The 19,051-nt window shown below is 42.7% G+C and overlaps 2 protein-coding genes across 9 annotated transcripts in view; one reads left to right on the top strand and one right to left on the bottom strand.

The window, feature by feature from the left end:
• The window catches only part of WASF1 (WASP family member 1), a 43,272-nt gene extending 34,184 nt beyond the window's left edge, over nucleotides 1–9,088 (bottom strand). The window contains exons 1-2 of one of the 3 annotated variants that reach the window (XM_028723158.2): nucleotides 8,548–9,088; nucleotides 527–685 (exon numbers count right to left, since the gene is read on the bottom strand). The gene's annotated coding sequence lies outside the window, so the exon portion shown is untranslated. The remainder of the gene's footprint in view (nucleotides 1–526; nucleotides 686–8,547) is intronic. The other 2 variants (XM_028723159.2, XM_028723160.2) reach the window with 2 other exon arrangements.
• Nucleotides 1–19,051, top strand: part of CDC40 (cell division cycle 40) — an 86,766-nt gene that overhangs the window by 37,861 nt on the left and 29,854 nt on the right. The window contains exons 1-2 of one of the 6 annotated variants that reach the window (XM_077926092.1): nucleotides 10,848–11,057; nucleotides 11,913–12,033. The exons of 1 other annotated variant lie outside the window; for it this stretch is intronic. Coding sequence is in view for 2 of the 5 variants with exons in the window: in XM_028723153.2 (XP_028578986.2) it covers nucleotides 10,863–11,057 (195 nt within the window). In the remaining 3 variants the exon portion in view is untranslated. Of the gene's footprint in view, nucleotides 1–8,297; nucleotides 8,405–9,302; nucleotides 9,799–10,841; nucleotides 11,058–11,909; nucleotides 12,034–19,051 lie in introns of those variants that run through there. 4 more of the 6 variants (XM_028723157.2, XM_028723156.2, XM_028723155.2 and 1 more) reach the window with 4 other exon arrangements.

Raw genomic sequence — 19,051 nt, 5'->3', positions numbered from 1 at the left:
AATCACAGTATCAATAAGGCACACCTTGCTAAGACCTTCACTTTAAAAGACTGCACACAAGTTAGGAGTTTAAAAAAACTGCACACAAGGCAACTGATGTTGAGATGGAAGGCAGCAAGCAGAAGAAGTTGGAAACTTTCAAGAATATCATGATTAGGAAATGGCAGCTTGCACACTACCTCTTCCAGAGATAAATGACAGCTGCCTCAAGCCCATTAATTTTGCATTGTTTGACATTAAAATTAGTAATTTCAATAAATCAATATTTCACTGGTAGAAAGGAAATGGGATGTGCAAGATAAATTATAGATTTACCATTTAATTAAGCAATTTTTCAGACAAAGAAACTGGAATTCTAATCCAAATTATAAGAATTACCACTGCATTACAGGAAAGTATACTATATTCTCTCTATACTATACTGGAAGATAGGTACGCTCAACCTTGCATTCAAATTCAGCTTACCAGATCACAGCCAACGTGTCTAAGATCAGAAATTATGTTTGTACCATCTATCTTAACTTACCTTTTGCTTTTCAGTTGTCTTCTACCAATAACACTCCAGGGGGTGTTTGATTTTACACTCTCAAAATAGTCTTCTGTGCATAAACAGGTACTGTTTCATTATAGGAAAGCATACACTGCAATCACTTGTGTCTCATCACTGGCCAGGGAACGGTCACATCTAGAAGTGAAAGGTTAATTTAAAACTATTTAATCTTTGACCTTTCTACAAATGATTGTCAACAAGGATGTAATTGGTGTAAATTATTATGTTAACACCTCTCCACTGGGAACTGGACTGAGACTACAACTGCATTTCACACATTAGAATATACTGGCTTTTTTGGCATTTTTCAGATTAAGAGATGGATGAACATGACTTTCAGTGAATTTTTTATATTTTCCACCTGCTAGATATATAAACAACTACTTCTTTTTTTTACAAGAAAGTTATAATCTCAATGCTACCATCTACAATGTTGGAAGATTAAATACGAAGGAGGAAAGGAGACAAAAACATCATGGGACAACAGTCTCCATAGTTGTTGAGGAGCACACAGAGTATTAAGTGGGTCAGGTTTGCTGCACAAAATTTACAATTACTGTACTTCAAATAGCTGCAGGGGTCCAAAATAACCCCACCGGCTTTGGGGGGGGGGATACATTTTGAGTGTATTTCAAGGATTTGTATCTTCCAAAGCAAAAAGTCCTAATCCTTAAAATTATTAATTATATTTGGGGAGAATACAAATCAAATGCTATCTATATACAAAATTCATTACATGTGAAGCCACATGTAAGTAATGAAGAATCTTATTGACACCTGCCCCGTGCTTAAGAGATCCCTCACTCCATCTGTTTTAATCATCTCAAAATAGGACGTCTCAAGTCCACTTAATCTTTGGTTATTTGGATTGGATTTAATTCATCCTGTTTGACATATGGGATTTATGTTACTCTTATGCTGTGATCTTATTTTATGATTACATCGGGCTTTTTAAAAAGAGGTGATGTGTGCTGTGGTGTCTTTAATGCACCAAGTAAACCTAAATCTCATGCATGGGATAAAAATGATAGGCAGCAAAACTGATAATGTGACAAGAAGGGTGGGATAGGAATATCAGATTATAGAGCACAAATGAAAGTGAGATCCAGTAAAGCAAGAAAAAGACTCAAATTGAAGTTGGTTAGAGAATACCTAGCAGACATGTTCATCCACTGGTTTCTGAGTGTTGACATGTTTAATGTTCAATTCGTGTCAAGGCAGAAAGGCACTGCTGGCACATGATAACACGTATCACACAGAAAATAGGCAAATTAATGAGTCCCTGATGGTACTGCCAATTATGTTGCCCCATGATAGCATCACTTGAGCAAATATGAGGACAAGGCTAATATTGAATCAGTTGAAAGGGCTAGCTCCTGAATTTGTGTTTATTGGTAAGTAGCTGCTTCAGATGGTGATGACGGCAAAGGAAGCTTTCTACCCAATATTTGAAAAGAAAAGCTCACATTCCAAGACAGGCTGCTGATCCTTAACGGTGCGCTAGAGATAGGATATAGCTGGGAGCTGTAGGTGACAACTATTGATGTTCAATAGTTGTGATAGCAGAAGCCACCAGTGCAATGAATCCTGTTAGCACAATGGGGCTTCCCCTCACTCCCAGTTGGCTCCAGGGAGAACCGCTAGAACAGCTCACTGGAGGAGAATGGAGATAGTGCCATTAGTGAAAGTATTTATGCTTGCCTGATGGAGGAATCTCCTTAGTACTATTTTGAATTCCACCCTTTCTCGATTCAGTTGACTCATTAGACTGACACAGCCAAACAGGTATCTATTTCTAAATTTGCTTAAGTACAGTGGTACCTCGGTTTAAGAACAGCCCTGTTTACGAATGATTTGGTTTATGAACTCTGCAAAACTGGAAGTAGTGTCCCAGTTTGCAAACTTTACCTTGGTCTAAGAACGGAATCCAAACGGTGGAAGGGCACTGGCGGCAGGAGACCTCATTAGGGAAAGCGCGCCTCGGTTTAAGAACTGTTTCAGTTTAAGAACGGACTTCCGGAACGGATTAAGTTCGTAAACCAAGTTACTGTAGTTTTTGAAATCCTTTATGTAGATCTTGTAGATGTTTGCGCCTATACTACTTGTGTATTATTGAAGCAATTATGTCTTAACTTGGCTGTAAACCTTCAGGCAATGACAGAAGTCATTTAGAAATTCCACCTTATTCCAGAAGCTATATCTATTACATAGCAATATTATAGTGATCAGAAAATTTAATGGTTATGTACTGGTTGATGGTGGAGTGAAAGGCCTGGAAGTATTACTAAAGGACCTCCTCCCTTGGAGTGAGTTGCTTCCCTGCCTCCTTTGGCAGAAAAGGTAAAATATAAATTTAGGAAGTAAATAAATAAAGGTATGATGCCATTGACTAAGTAGATAGTTCAGTTGGTTAGAGTGTGGTGCTGATAACACCAATGTTGCAGGTTCAATCCCTGTGTAGGACAAAACTGCATATTCCTGCATTTCAGGGGATTGGACTAGATGATTCTCAGGGTCTCTTCCAACTCTATGATTTTATGATCAGAGTATCTCAGATACAGTAGACACATGCAGACAGGAGTTGAGAGTATTGCTCCAACTCAGTCAAAAATATGGGGCGCTACTATGCATATGCCAATTTTACAACAGTGATATTCATCTCCTTGAAACTGGAGTGTTAAAGATTGTATTCTCTCAAGCAGACTTATGTGGTGGTGAGTTCTTTCAAAATGCACAAATTTGCTTGGAATCAGAATAACCAAAGTTGATGTCTATCCAGCAAAAATAATTTGTTTTCAAAATGTATATGCCCCTCCCATTAAAACTGTTCTTTTGTATGCAGTTATTATGAAATATAATTTCATTAGACATTATTGCTGTTTGGAATTGCATGTGACAGCAAGAAATCATTGTGCAAATGTAAAATATGTGCTGGAAAACTGCTGATTAAACTAGCATGTTTAAGGAGGTTTTTGATTTATACTACCTGTACACAATCCAGACAATGTATTCCTCTTGTACAAAGACAAGAACATAGCCAGAATAAATATTAAAATACTCAATATGTTCAGGGATTTGGCCAAGACAGTATAAAACAACTTCTGAGAACCTGACTTGACACAAGTCTGGTATGCTGCTGAGAGAAGGCTCTGGGACGGTAAACTACAAATAAAAATGTACAACACCCCCACCCAATCAAAAAAGCTACTGGCTTTCCCCTCCTTTTTAACTTCTGTACCCCAAAGCAGTGAATAGTGATTTACCCCAGAATCTAACACAACAATGGACAGAATGAAGAACTCCAGCAATGAAACAAAATTATTCCAGAGGAATTCTGGTTAAAGTGCTGGTACAAAATGGAAAGCATAATTATTTAAAAAAATTATATACACATAAATCTCAGATCATACCTAAGCCCTAAAATTTCAGTTGATTATTTTACCATATGTATTAAGACTTTGGTTTGTCGTGGGATATTAATTAGATATGTTAATTAAATGTGCCACACTCAACTGCAAAGTGAATCACCTGACATCACTATGATGTCAAGTGATGCTGTGCCTTGAAGCCCCCATTGCCAGGACTTGGGCTGCTTGAAAGCCCTTTTGCAAACAGCCCTGCACTGCTCTACAAACCTCAGAAAACCAGGAATTCAAGGAGCAGTGCAGGGCTGTCTGCAAAAGGGCTTTCAAACAGCGGTGGTTTCCCATTCAATGAAAACTGCTTCTCCCTCCAAGAGAAAGGTGATGGGTGGTGGGCATGGCTCTTCCAAACTGGTTGACAGGCCAAATAGGAAGGACTGGAGAGCCATGTCTGACCCATGGCTGGAGGTTCCACGCCCCTGGTATAACATATTCTTTAGCAGGTAGTCATTATATAAAACAACTAAAGTTAGTGGTAATGTTTTACAGTAATCTAGTCTGTTTTCCATTTTTAAAACTTTATAGCAAGCAAGAAGCCTAGAAAAGTCTTTCTCATCTGCAGATTCTCATGTTGGAGTTTGACGTGCCAGTAGATAATGTCAAACCAACAGGCTGGTCAGATTTAATATACGGGGGAAATGGAATCTATACCCAAGATGTACAAAATGGGGGAAATATATAGAAAAGACTGTACATAATGCATAAATGTGATTTAGAAGAATAAATTAACAGGCACTGCACTCTTATTATTTCCAGCTTGTCACAAACAAAACACAGAGATCAGCCTTCCTCAAACCATTCTATCAGGTTTTCATCAGCTTGCCCCACTTTTCTTCCAAAATCTTATCCCAGTGCATTTCACTCCACTGTATAAAACAAATTGCAATGAGATATCCATTTCTTTCCATGCATATTGTGTGCTTAAAAGTTCTGCATCCCACTGAATGGGGAGGGGAAAAACTATTGCCAAATATAATTGGTGTGTGGGTGTGGGTGTGTAATATTTGTGTACATATTCCAGAATGTATTCCTTGAAATCCAGTGATTTCAATGGGGGCCCTACAAGAGTGACTTAGTAGGGTATTATCTTCTGTGACCAAGTCAAGAACTGGCAACTACATTAGGCATCTAAAAGATAATTAAAGAAGAACCCTTAGGAATGAACACCAACACATGCCAGTCGGTATTCAAATTCAATTTGTTTATTTAAACTACATATATGCTGCAAAGCCCTCCCAGGGCAGCTTAAAAAGAAAATTGGATTCACTTATGTAGGATAATTTAGCTTCATATGGTTAGCAGAAACACTGTGCTTTCAAATGATTTACAGTATTAACCACTTACAATGCTTCTGATCCTCCTTTTACCATTCACCTTCAATCAGTTTATATGCCACATCCTCTATTATCAGCCGCCACTGGACATAACCTTTGGAAGTTTCAAGCTTGTAAAATAATATACTAGATGACAACCAGCATTTTAAAAATCCACACATTTGCTTGTCTAAAGCAAATAACTCTTCCTGAGACAAGAATGGTAACAAGAGCACCTTTTCTAACTGAACTGTTCTAAATATTCCTCTTGTATTGACTCATTCTAAATCAGACAAGGCTATCTTCACATATATCTATTTCCCTCGGTTTTATACAAATGCTGGTTATGTTGTTCATAGACTCACTCTGAAAACACACACACATACTGCACCTCACTGATGGTAAAACTAGAAACAGATATTTGAAAGCCTTTACAGCAAATGCATGCTACTGCAGAACAGTGCACTACTGTATTCACACATTTCAACTTAATTATATATCTCATGCCCAGTGCTGCTGGATAAAAGCAATAGAGACTTCAACAAAATAGTTTTCTGAATGGGGTATCTGACCAATGTTTTCAAAGATACATTCCGAGCATGATATTTTTGAACACTGGTATTCGTAAACAAGAGACCTCTGTATGTGCATTGTTATGTTCAAAAGAAATCTGTTACATTATTACCTAAAGCCAGTAGGATGCTAATATAGATATATATTTGCTGTTGTTATTATTAAGTTGACTATACCTACAATCAGGTTTTTATCATCTATTATAGAATGTCTAGATTTAGCTTTATTTTTACATTTGCTTCACATATGATGGAACATCTGTAGTATAATGATCCAAAGGTAGTATCAGTGATTTTTTTTGCAAATAGGCCCTTGAGAAATGTTTTCTCTTTTTTTAATACACAGTTTGAGACATCTATTTCCAGACAAAGTTTTAAATTTTAAAACCTAATTTACAGGAAGAAGCAATTCAATGCAACTGAAGTACATTATGCAAGATCCAATATTGGCAGATCACATTTCAAATTCTTTAAAATAAGAGCATCACAGACACTTAGTCTCTGCAATTCTCAGACTCTGCAAAAGATTAGAAAAAGCCTAGAAATGTAACAAAATATTACTAGGGAGCCTATTTTCATATAAATATTTTATGCTTTATAGATTAAAAAACTTATGAGATACCTCTATCACCTTATTGTCCAGCACTGGCTTTCAAAAGTTCTTATGTACATGAATTATTTAAAAGCACTCAAAATAAAATGTCAAATTCAATACCTCATATTTGCACTATTTTTAATTTCAAACTAGTACAAAATTATGTAAAATGCCAGAAATTAACAGCTAAAAGAGTTAAAAGCAGTTGAAAGAACTGATTTAGATCTATCACTATAAACTTAGTTTCATTTAAAATTAGGCATTTAGACCATTTTAGATTACTACCATTTTTGCATTGTTATACCCTAAGCACATCTACTTTGCTTGCAGTAGATTTTATACATTTGGGAAGCATGTGTATGCTTTGACTACTACCAGACAGTTAAGGTCTCTAGCTAGATTTAAGAAATAGAGGCAAAAATTAATGAAGTAGTTATGATCTCTCATAGCACCACCTATTATAACACATCTAGAGAGGAAGAGAGGTCCTTTCTTACTTTTACATGTCCAGAAGAAAAGCATTACAACTCTTCATCCCATCCTATATTACTTTCTTGCCCACTTCAGTTATACTGGTTGTATACAGTAGTAATTTTTATTATTATTATTACTATTATTATTGCCACCCATCTGATTGGGTTGCCCCAGCCATTCTGGGAGGCTTCCAGCAAATTATAAAACCACAGTAAAACATCACACATTAAAAACCTCCCTAATATTTTACTGCACTTTAAAGCAGCAGTCTGGCAAATATGAAGAACAATATTCATATTATATGATCTAAAGAACATGAGGCTGCCACCTTGCTGAAGCTAAGGCAAAGGCCATAGCTCAGTAGTACAGCATTTGCTTTGTATGCAGGATTTCCCAGGTTCAATCCCCAACCTCTCCAGGTAGGACTGGTAGAACCCTGCCTGAAATCCTGGAGAGGGGCAGTGAGTCATTGGAGAGGATTGCTACTGATCTAGATGGATCAATGGGTTGACTCAATATAAGGCAGTTTCCTATGTTCCTAAACTGAACAGGTCTAATGTCTGGTCAGTGCCAGGATGGATGATCACTTGGAAATCACATGTACACTGCCCTGAATACAGGATGGCAGAAAAGCATGATATACGGTAAATGTAAGATGATAATGAATAAAATAAGCAATGTGCTGAACAGCAGCTATGTTGGGGCTAAAGCCAGAGTAAAATAGCCCCCAAATTTGGATAGAAACACAATAATAAAATAAATAAATTAAAAGGGTATTTCCCAGTCCCCTCCTCCATTTTTCACTGAAACCTTATTACACTAGATCACAGGCTTTTGCTCTCTGTTAATTAGCCGAGAATAAATACCATCTGCTGGTTTGGTATTCAGAACCACTAATACAGATTAAGATTCCTACTTCACTCTCAAAGGTAAAGTGGGGGGGGGGGCGAGAGGGGGCCCTCATACTTCTAACCACTCCTTAGTCAAAATGTGGTTTGATGGGTCAGGAAAAAGGAAGTAACAAGTTTGCATCTTACGAGACAGAAGTTGGAAATTGGACAGATGGGGTGGGATGAGTTAGGAAACGGGGGGGGGGGGGCGGATTTTTTTTAAAAGGCTGTTCTTTTATTTCAGAATAACAGATACGTACACAGGAGTGGAAACAGCTCAAACAGAGGGACGGTGAGTAACCAACCTCACGATCAGTCCCCTTTTGAGGAGGATTCCCGAAGCAGAATCGCCTCGCCCCCCCTTTTCTTTCAGAGACCACAACTCCAATCTCTCATCGTGGGGGGGGGGGGGGCGAGGAGCGCAAGGCGACCGGAAGCTCCTGCATACCCCAACCTGAGGGAGGGGGGAGGGAGAAGAGGCTGCAAGACCCTGACCCACTCGCCTGCGTCTCCCCTCCGTAAGCCGCGCAGAGGCGGCGGCAAGCAGGACAAGGTGGGAGGCTCCCTCCCTTCTCCGGGTTGGAATCGGTGAGGTGAAGTCTCTCCCTCCACTCTGGAAAACCGGGGAAGATGGGGGTCGGAGAGAGAAGCGGCGACGGCGGGAATGAGGAGGGGGGAAATGGGGAGGGGGGAGCACTGCAGTGAATGCGGGGCCGCAGCAGGGCACTCACCGTCTCTCTCTGCCCGTTCTCACAGCAATAGCCAGCAGCACCGTCCTTCTCTTCACATCTTCACACAGCCGCCGCCGCCGCCGCTCAGCCCCTCCCCTTTCTGTGTCTGTTGGGCTCGTGCCAACCGGGTCCGTTTGGGTTTGAAGTTCGAACTCTCAATAGCCGCCCCCCTCGCGGACAGCGCTCGTGAGAATTCGGGGGGGGGGAGGAGGCAGGGATGATCCGTGAGAGAGAGTGGGGGCGGGGGAAGGGGCCGGTAGAGAGAAACTGCGAAGGAGAGAAAACGCGGAGCTTCCCCCGCACAAAGCTTCACAATAGACACGCAGCGGCGCGCGCGTGTGTGTATGTGTGTGTGTCGAAGGCGGGGCTTCTCCGCCGGCTCCAGCACTCTCTCCTGGAACGGGGGTGGAGGATGGTAAAGGGGTGGGGGGAGGTGGAGGTGTTGTTTACGCAACCACCTGACTGGCGTCCTCGACAGATCCCTTGACACACATTGGAAAGGGAGTCGGGAGACACCACCATCATCCGGCTCCCCCGCCTCGCCACCCCCCAGCACGATGTCGGGTGGTACAGGCTACTTTTGTTCTCTTGAGGGGGGGAGGATGATGGAGGAGGCACCAGAATTATTGCGGCGTTTACTCAAGCCGGCTTGTCGCAGCCAATCAGAACGAAAGGAGGCGGAGCTGGAGGCTGTTCCGACGCACTTATATACGAATTCTTTCCAGCATTTAGCCCTGCTTATTCGAGAAAAATATTTTTCATGGCCCAGGGTCATCCTATATATTTTGTGTCCGCCTCCATTTTCCTTTTGAGACGTGTTTGACTGGAAGCGAAAAGTGCTGAGGAGCCAGTACTTGATAGCGCAGGCTCTGGAACATTTATCACTGAAGTTTTCTTAAAGCTTATGGGACGTCTCTAGTCTAGGATGCACAAAGGAAGTGAGGCTGCAGTCCTATTACACTCAGGAGCCAACCTTATCCAGCACACCTGACGGATTTCTGAGTAAACATAAATAGGATTGGATTGCAGTTTGCGTGTGTTTATCGAAAGACAGTACAGTATTACTAAATTCAGCGAAGCTTAACTGTTTAGTAAGGCTGCAAGTGAACTAAGCACACTTACGTAAAAAGTAAATTATGGAAATTAATGGGACCTGCTTCTGAATAAGCATGCGTGGGATTAGGCTACAATACACTTAAAATGCACGATTCAGAAATAAGCCTCATTGAGTTCCGTGGAATCTACCTGAAGGTGAGTTAACCTGGGACTAACCCAGTGCCAAGAACCCTACTTACCGGGGAAGAAATTGTCTTACTTCTGAGTAGCTGTGGTTATGATTGCGCTGCATTTCAGTGGCGCTTACTTAAAAGTAAACATGCATATAAAGCTTGTTGTTTGCTTTAAAGAGCCCTACTTGTTAATGCAATGTGAAATCAAGTGCTTTGCAGGCTACAGGATAATAAAACAAATGACACCGCATGGTTGTCGGTATGCAGTGGTTCCTCCCGAGTGCCGCAAGAATGAGCCAATGCATTGCTTGATACGTAGTTTGTCCTCGTAATGGACATGTAGCCTTTTAAACAACCTGCATGGCTCTAGGCAGCGCAATCCTATACGCCATTTCTAGGGAGCAAGTCCCACTGATTTCAATAGGATTTCTACTCAGAAGTAAGTCCAATTCAGTGGGGCTTACTTCTGGGTAGGTGGTGGAGTTGCAGCCTAGGGCTTCGTGAATCTGCTCTTCTGGGGCTACTTGAGAAAACAAGCTTTGTTTACTAGTGGTGGGAAATAAGTGTTAAGTGTCACAGAATATTTGTGGAAGGGGCAACGATGGGGCACTGCGTCTCTGCAGCCATTTTATGGCAGGCCATAACATTCCTTCTCACATACTTGCAGCTGCCGCACCTCTGCTTATTTACTCGGAAGTCCTACTGAAGCGTTCTCCCAAATAAATGTGCATCAGGGAGCCGCTTTATACATCCCAGTTCAGCGACGAAAAAGCTTTCATGTTTGGCTCTGGGTCGGCATGTCGGTTGCATGCTGGGATTTGTATACTTGCTGGAAGTCCTGCGCCATGTAATCTTAAAACCAATCTTGGAATGAATGATGCCTACGGCGAAGACTTCTTGACGGATGCTTTTAAAATTAGAGCAATTTTCTAAAAGCAATTTTGCGATTTAAAACTGGGCAAAGTCATGGAGCGAGCGCATTATTCCCGACAGGGAAAGGGAGCTGTTTTGTACAGCTGCCAGGACCCGCCGGGTGCTCCTCGTGGCTCCTCCCTTCTGCCGATGGTCTACTTCCGTTCTGCTAAGATGTCGGCCGCCATAGCAGCGCTCGCTTCGTACGGCGTCTCGGACTCCGATTCCGACTCGGAAGCGGAGGGCAGGCCCGGCCATTCGGTGGCTCCCGTCGCCGACGAGGATGCGGTGCTGCACCTCGCCTCGTCTGCCCCGGCCCAGCAAGCGCTGCTGCCCGTTGTGGACTCGGCCCCGGCGGTGGCTGTCAAGGTAGGCGCTGCTCCGGAGTCGCCCGCCTGGGGCCCCGGGGCGGGTGGGGGCAAGGAAGCGCTGCCTCCTCGCTCGTACGTGGTCCGAGGAGGTCGCCCAGAAGCGGCGGCTGCGGTGCTGGCATTCGCTCTCCCTCTCTCGCCCCGAGGTGAAGTCACTTCATCCTGCTCCGAACCGGGCAGATTCTCCCCGGGGGTCACCTGTGCCGCGAAGGTTTCTCATTGGCGCACGAGGGTTGGCGCCAGTTTTTCTAGAATAATTCCTCTGACTTCTATGCAGGACGGGCAGAAAGTCAACAGGGAGAGCTTTCTCGCCGTGGAGGGAGAGTGCTGGCAGACGAGTTCTCGCCTCTTGGAAGCCTGCCTGTTCCTTTAAACTTTAAAGCTTTAGGAGAACTCTTAAGGCGGAGAAGGGACATGGGGTTTACAAACTTAAGGCTCAAAAATACTTGGGTGTTTTGACTGAGAGAGGGTAAGGTGGCCTATTTGGTATTCCTTAACGGGAAAGCGATCTCTAAAAGGTAGTGTGTCATATTTTTGCGCTGCTGCATCTTGGTCTGACCCATATTTCAAACTTTTGCTATGAATAAACTTTGTTTATGGGTTTCCCTTGCCCCTACTCAGAGTCTGAGTGGGGAAACCACCAAGGTTAGGCACCTTGCAGTGCAGGGACTTGAAAAGAAAACATCACTTGTCTTTTCTGTTGATTGGATCCCAGTCTAATATTTGCTCTGCTAGATTTTAAGGAACTAAGCTCATACCATTGATATGCTGATTATGCTAGGCTCTAATGCTAGGTGTGATTCCACTCCCTTTATACGTAAGGGGAGCTTACCTGCTTCATTCTGTACAGCAGAGATGGCTGACCTGTGACCCTGCAGGTGTTGCTCAGCTCCAGCTCCCAACATCCCTGACTAGTTGCTGTGCTGGATGGTGTCAATAGAAGCTGGAGTCCAGCTACATCTGGATGGCAGAAGGTGAGACAGCCCTGTTGTACAATATTCTTCACGTCTGGCTAGGATCCATTTAGGCTGTCTTATTAATGCTGTCTCATGTATGTGAAACTTTAAGCTTATTCTGTTGTAGTAGAACAGGCTAGGCGTCTATAAATTGCTTCCTCCTGTTTCCACTTTAATCATCTATGCTTCACAGTAAACTCCAATTCCATGAGATTAAAGACCATTAAAACAACAATAACCCAATGATGATTGCAATAGCTCTTGTTTGTGTTCCCCAGCAATTGATTTTCAGAGGCATAGTGCTTCTGATCCATGAGGTAGTATATAGACATCATACTGGCAGTTTGCTTTCAATTCCTTTTGTAATGATCCTTAATATGGAAACAAAACAAAAAAAATATTCCATTAGCACCTTAGGTAAAGGTAAAGGTACCCCTGCCCATACGGGCCAGTCTTGCCAGACTCTAGGGTTGTGCGCTCATCTCACTCTAGAGGCTGGGAGCCAGCGCTGTCCGCAGACACTTCCGGGTCACGTGGCCAGCGTGACAAGCTGCATCTGGCGAGCCAGCGCAGCACACGGAACGGCGTTTACCTTCCCGCTGATAAGCGGTCCCTATTTATCTACTTGCACCCGGGGGTGCTTTCGAACTGCTAGGTTGGCAGGCGCTGGGACCGAACGACGGGAGCGCACCCCGCCACGGGGATTCGAACCGCCGACCATGCGATCGGCAAGTCCTAGGTGCTGAGGTTTTACCCACAGCGCCACCCGCGTCCCTTAGAGACCAGCTAAGTTTGTTATTGGTATGAGCTTTCGTGTGCATGCACACTTCTTCAGATACCTTAATATGGAATTTGTCTTTTCTTAGCTGCCACACACCAGGTCATCATTTTCTCTGTACTACTTATCGCAATTCCAAAGTCCTTCTGAGAAGTTAAATGCTAGTATAGGGTGGACCAGGACTGGGCATGAAATAAAACTGAGTACAGTGGTGCCCCGCAAGACGAATGCCTCGCAAGACGAAAAACCCGCAAGACGAAAGGGTTTTCGTGTTGCGGAGGCGCTTCGCAAGACGAATTTCCCTATGGGCTTGCTTCGCAAGACGAAAACGTCTTGCGAGTCTCGCCTTCCCCCCCCGCTTCCCCCCCTTTTTCAAAGCCGCTAAGCCGTTAATAGCCTTTTAACAGCTTAGCCGCTAAGCCCGCTAAGCCGCTAATAGCGCTAAATCGCTAATAGCGCTAATCCACTTAGCCGCTAATGGGGTTGCTTCGCAAGACGAAAAAACCGCTAGACGAAAAGAATCGCGGAACGGATTCTTTTCGTCTTGCGAGGCACCACTGTACAGTGGTGCCTTGCAAGACGAAAAAAATCCGTTCCGCGATTCTTTTCGTCTAGCGGTTTTTTCGTCTTGTGAAGCAACCCTATTAGCGGATTAGCGCTATTAGCGGCTTAGCGGCTATTAAAGGCTTAGCGGCTAAAAGGCTATTAGCGGCTTAGAAAAGGGGGGGGGAGCGAAAAAGACTCGCAAGACGTTTTCGTCTTGCGAAGCAAGCCCATAGGGAAATTCGTCTTGCGAAGCAACTCAAAAATGGAAAACCCTTTCGTCTAGCGGGTTTTTCGTCTTGCGAGGCATTCGTCTTGCGGGGCACCACTGTATGGTTATTAGGCTGGGCTGTTAAGATCTGGTCTCTACTACATCCTCTCAGCAATTCCTTTTGCTACCCTTGTGAAAAACAAGGAGACCCTCACACGGATCTCTCACCTCCCCTACAGATGTGCTTTTCTTGCCTGTCTTAATCAATGGCAGGTCTTAAGCAATGCTGCTGGTTGAACTAGCAGATCAGGAGAGAAGCAAAAGACTCAACCTTTTTCTTGCTTCTCTCCCTCTGCCATAGCTGCATCAATCTTCCAAAGTTCAGCAGTCAACCACTTGAGAGAAGGAAGTTGGCAGTCTTCCCAGAAGCAGTTTTGGAGAACCAGTTGCCCAAGCCCTTAAACATTGTCTAGTATCTATCCGCATAACCCTGTCCATCTCTTTGTCATGCCTGTGTGTGTCTAAAGCACATGGGACTCTTACATCTATGGCAATATAATTATTCATGAAATCATGTAGCTGTTTTTAGGTTGTGAGAGTGAGGACTCCTTTTAGTCTTCTTGCTCTTGCTTATCTCAGCCCTTTCTTTTACCCCCACTGCTCCAACATCTTTTGTCTAGGTAAAATCCTGTAATGTTTCCTTTGGTGCTAGTTTTGAACAGTGTTCAGCAATTTGGTGGTGGTTGTTTCCTACACAGTCATAATAGTTTATCTTGTAAGCATCAGCTATAAATTTTCACTGCCAAAAGGCAGTGAACAGCCAAGAAATGTACATAAGTAGTTCAATCCTGTGTCCAACAGGAAAGGTACATACTTTTTAGGAAGTAGACAACCCTTGGGTTTAAACTGCGTAACAGAAATGTTTGCTTCCGATTCTGAAACTTGCATAGAGGCAGAAGTATGATTTGCAATGGTTAATTCATAGTAAGGAAGATTTATTATGAGCCGTGTTGCAATTGTTTAGGTTGTATGATTCTAATTAAGTAATTCAAGTTTTTAAAAGCTTTTTTAGTGTACTTTATCATCGTAATAGAGAAGAATACCTTCCCATTTTAAGATTGTTATGTTCATGATACTAATCAGAGAGCAATTTGGAATAATTCTTTTTGTTGCAGTGCATTGAATAAGATTCCACATAGTAGCTATGGATATTTTTCAGTTAAATTTTACTTAGATACACTGAAATTTATTCAATTTACTTAAGTTTGATTAATTTCAATGGATCTACTTTTAGAAAAACTGAGTTGACTGTCACCCTGTTTTTCTCAAGAATGGCCCTATTTGCACATCTTGGGAAGAGCATTGTTTGGCTTCATGTGTGGCTTGCTTGGAGTGAACAAACCATAACTCCTAGTTTGACTACAACGCTAAGCTACATGTCATTGTTGCTTTCACTTGTGCTACCAGAAGGATAAATCGGGAGCTTCCTGCACATTTACAGTTAAGCATTAGCTATCGTTTGCTGTGACGTGTGAATGTAGGCATTACATCTGTTTTGTTTGGTTGTCCTGTTCGCTTATATATATGTGTGCGTATAGAGCTATATAGATACATGTACAGTGTGTGTGTGTGTGTGTGCGCGCACACACACACACGCTAACACGCACACACAGACAATCCCTCCTAGAATTGTAGCTGTCCATGGGCAGGACCTGGTGTCTATGTAGAAATAATATGTTTGGTAGACTTTTCCAAACTCTGGCATTGTTTGCAAAAGTAGATTAAAATAAATTCTGAGGATGTGTTATTCTACACATTATTTTAATGCTAATACGTTTAAAAGTTTTTATAATATGTTTTTCAAATTCTTACTGACTTTCTATACAGCCTTTGTAGTGTCCATGAAAAATTCACTGACTTGAAATGTGTTGAACTTAGAAAACATTTCCATTGTACTCCTTTTGTTGCTCCTACTATGCTATTACATGCTGCATCAGGTGTTTGACAATAAGTTGTAGTATAGTATTCCAGAAATTCACTTCTAAATTCCCATATGACCACCATAAATTGTGTGATGTTTTGTTTCATTGTTTACACCATAAATTGTGTGATGTTTTGTTTCATTGTTTGATTGTGAGTGTTGCTTATTCTTTGAGGAATTGCATGCATTTTTGTCAGCTTTAATTCAACGGGAGGGTAGGAGTAGGTGTTTTGCCTGTAGGAGGGCCCAGTTCTGAGTCATTCCAAATTTTCTTCTATGTAATGAGTATTGTGCAATGCCGATGACATTTTCTTAGCTTTTAAAATGTTCTCCTAGGCCCCAAAACTTTGGGCACCCCTGAAAATAGATAAACTCTTAAGCAAGTAGATGTGTCAAGAGTTCTCTACAATGTACTAAACAATAGCTTTTGTTTGAAGGCTAAAACCAATACTGTATATTTCTTTCTCTGCCATAATTCATTAATAGAATAACATTACGTTGTGTAATATTCTTGGGCAATGGTGGGCAATCTGTGGTCCTCTGCAGGTAGCAAGAAAGCAAAGTTAAGATTGTCACCAGCCCACACTTCCTTTCTCTCTTAAGATTATCACCGCCCACACTGTTCTTTCTGTGTCTTGAAAATTCAGGAGAGAAAAAAGGAGGGAGAGAAATAGGGAGGAGTGATGATCATTTTAAGAGAAAAACAGTGTGGGGGTGGTTCTGGCCCCACTCTCAGTGGCAGCATACAACCCCACTCCCTGCAAAGAGATTACCTCCAAGAGGGCGCATTTCTTGTAAAGGAAAAAAAAAGCTCATTCCTGTTCTAGTGATTATATCATTTAAAAAAATGCTTGCTGCACACCTCAGATATGGAGACCAAACAGGAATCAAGCAGCCTGGTTTCAAATGACAGTTCTAGTTGCAAAGATGTTGATCTTGCAAAAAAGGAATGCTCAAAAGGGGCAGATACAGTTTTCTGAGTGTAAGGGTCAAGAAGTCATGATTAGACCAATGAGAGTGGCTTACAGTATATGAAAAGAGAAATCAAGATGAATTTGGATGTCTGTGATAGGGCTTCCTAAACCTCTTTTCAGATTGAGGAGTGTGGAACCTCTTATTCCTTGGGGCAGCTGGAGGATCTCAGAAAACAATAAAACATCCCCCCTTCTTTCACTTTCCTAATTAACAAATAGATAAAATGAGTTAAGCATCTTTTGTGATTTGCATGTTGGGGCTTCTGGGAGAGTGAAAAGAGTATGTGGTCACTCTTTTCGAAGGTGTTGGATGGGTAGAGGAAGAGACACATTGCATTTATTGTGGACTAAATGGTTTGAAATAAAAGTTCAGGCAATAGTAGTTAACATGGGATATCTCAATTGGTAGAGCGTGAGACTCTTAATCTCAGGGTCATGGGTTCAACCCCCACGTTGGTAAAAAGGCTGCTGCATTACAGGGGGTTGGACGATGACTTTCGTCATACCTTCCAATTCTATGGCTCTACTGTATGTTTGCACTAATCTCTGCCAGAAATAGGGATTTGCACTGAAGTACTCTCTTGACAAGCATAGAAGTGGGTATATGGGATTCCCTGCTTCCCTTCTTCAGTTGTCTAAACTATAATGCAGCCTCATTTTTCCAATGATAGCTTTGTGCTGGGAAAAGGCCGCCCTCTAGTTCATCACCTGGTGCACAAGTAGCACTCGTAGGTTCTGTTGTGCTTGTGAATATCTCTTAGCCACCTGCAAAGCTTCTGCATTCTTCTCTTCTCCCCTCCCTGCCCATCTTCAGAGGTCTGAAGGGAGCAACATCTGCATTAGAATCATAGAACCTTAGAGTTTTAAGGGGACCCAAGGCTTACCTAGTCCAACCCTCTGCAATACAGGAATCTCATCTAAAGCATCCATGACAGATGGTCATCCAACCTTTCCTTAAAAACCTCCAAAGGAGAAGAGTCCATCATCTCTCATGGGAGTCTGTTCCCCACATTGAAAAGTACTGAACTCTGTGAACTTTTCAAAGCAGATCAGCAGCAAACAAAGCCGAAGGTGGGGAGACTGGGAGGGAAGGTAGGAAAGTGCCTCATACTATACTACCCTTCTGCCAAGGATCACAAGGCAGTCTACAATATAAAAACACAAAAATACATAGCATAGTAGCAAACATTGCAGTGCACAATAAGAAAAAAATGCCTTGTTAAATTCCTGGTGATTTCACATAATTTTAATTATGCATAAAGTATTTTAATGTGAGTTGTGCTGGAATGGAGAAGGGCCTTTCTTATGCTGTCTTCCCTGCTGGATTTGTGTGCAATGAAATCCATGAGGGGCTCTGATGTACTCAGCTAGGGAGACCAGCTAGGGCAGGGGTCTGCAACCCACGGCTCTGGAGCCACATGTGGCTCTTTTACACCTTTGCCGCGGCTCCAGGGTGGATACTAGCGAGGGGAGGAGGTGCATTGTGCGCCCCGACACTCCCCACTGTGGCGGGCGCTGTACTGGCTGTGACGTCGCATGCAGGCGGTGCGTGTGTTAGTCACGCACCGTCCCGACGTCACCTTCCCGCCCACCCGCCCGCTACATTGTAAGGGGCATGTACGCTGGTCACTGCATTGAAAGGGGGCATGTACGCTGGTCACTGTTTTGAAGGGGAGTGAAGAACACACACACACAAAAAGGTAAGTTGTTAATTTAACGTTTATTTCTATGAAGAGAAGTAATTCTGAGGGGTCAAACAAAGAAATAATAAAAAAGTGACAAAAAAGTTATTTTTATAATGATGAGCTCCCAGTTTTTTTTTCTTCGGAAACGGGTCCAAGTGGCTCTTTTTGTCTTAAAGGTTGCAGACCCCTGAGCTAGGGAATGGGCTTTCTTCACTATGAAGAAAGCCCATTCTTCACTGCTGTGAAGGGTGGGGCAGAGTAGGACGTCATCTCACAATTTTATGAGCATGAAGAAGAGGAGGAGTTTGGATTTGATATCCCACTTTATCACTACCCCAAGGAGTCTCAAAGTGGCTAACAATCTCCTTTTCCCTTCTTCCTCCACAACAAACACTCTGTGAGGTGAGTGAGAGACTTCAGAGAAGTGTGACTAGCCCAAGGTCACCCAGCAGCTGCATGTGGAGGAGCAGGGACGTGAACCCTGTTCACCAGATTACGAGTCCACCGCTCTTAACCACTACACCACATGGCGAGATACATATGTTAGAAGGTACTCCTTAGAGTACAAGGACCTGGATCATTTGCATCTTTACATGTGACCACCAGCTATTTGGATTAGGATTGAAAGCAAGCGGACAACACCTGGTGTTGGCCAAAAGTTGTGGACTGCAACTGCCATCAGCCACAGCCAGCATGGTCAATGGTCAGTTATAGTCAGTCAACATCTGGAGAGCACCACATTGGCTGCCTTTGCTGTAGGGAGACAGACTGCACCATACTGCATTAGCTGCAGCTTCTGAATCATCTTCAAAGGCAGTCCCACGTACCCATTCAGTCATTTTTCTCTTGATTTAAAGCTTGAAC

The sequence above is a fragment of the Podarcis muralis genome, chromosome 3 (genome assembly GCF_964188315.1).
Source record: "Podarcis muralis chromosome 3, rPodMur119.hap1.1, whole genome shotgun sequence".
Lineage (NCBI taxonomy): Eukaryota > Metazoa > Chordata > Lepidosauria > Squamata > Lacertidae > Podarcis > Podarcis muralis.
This window is presented reverse-complemented; position numbering and strand designations above follow the sequence as displayed.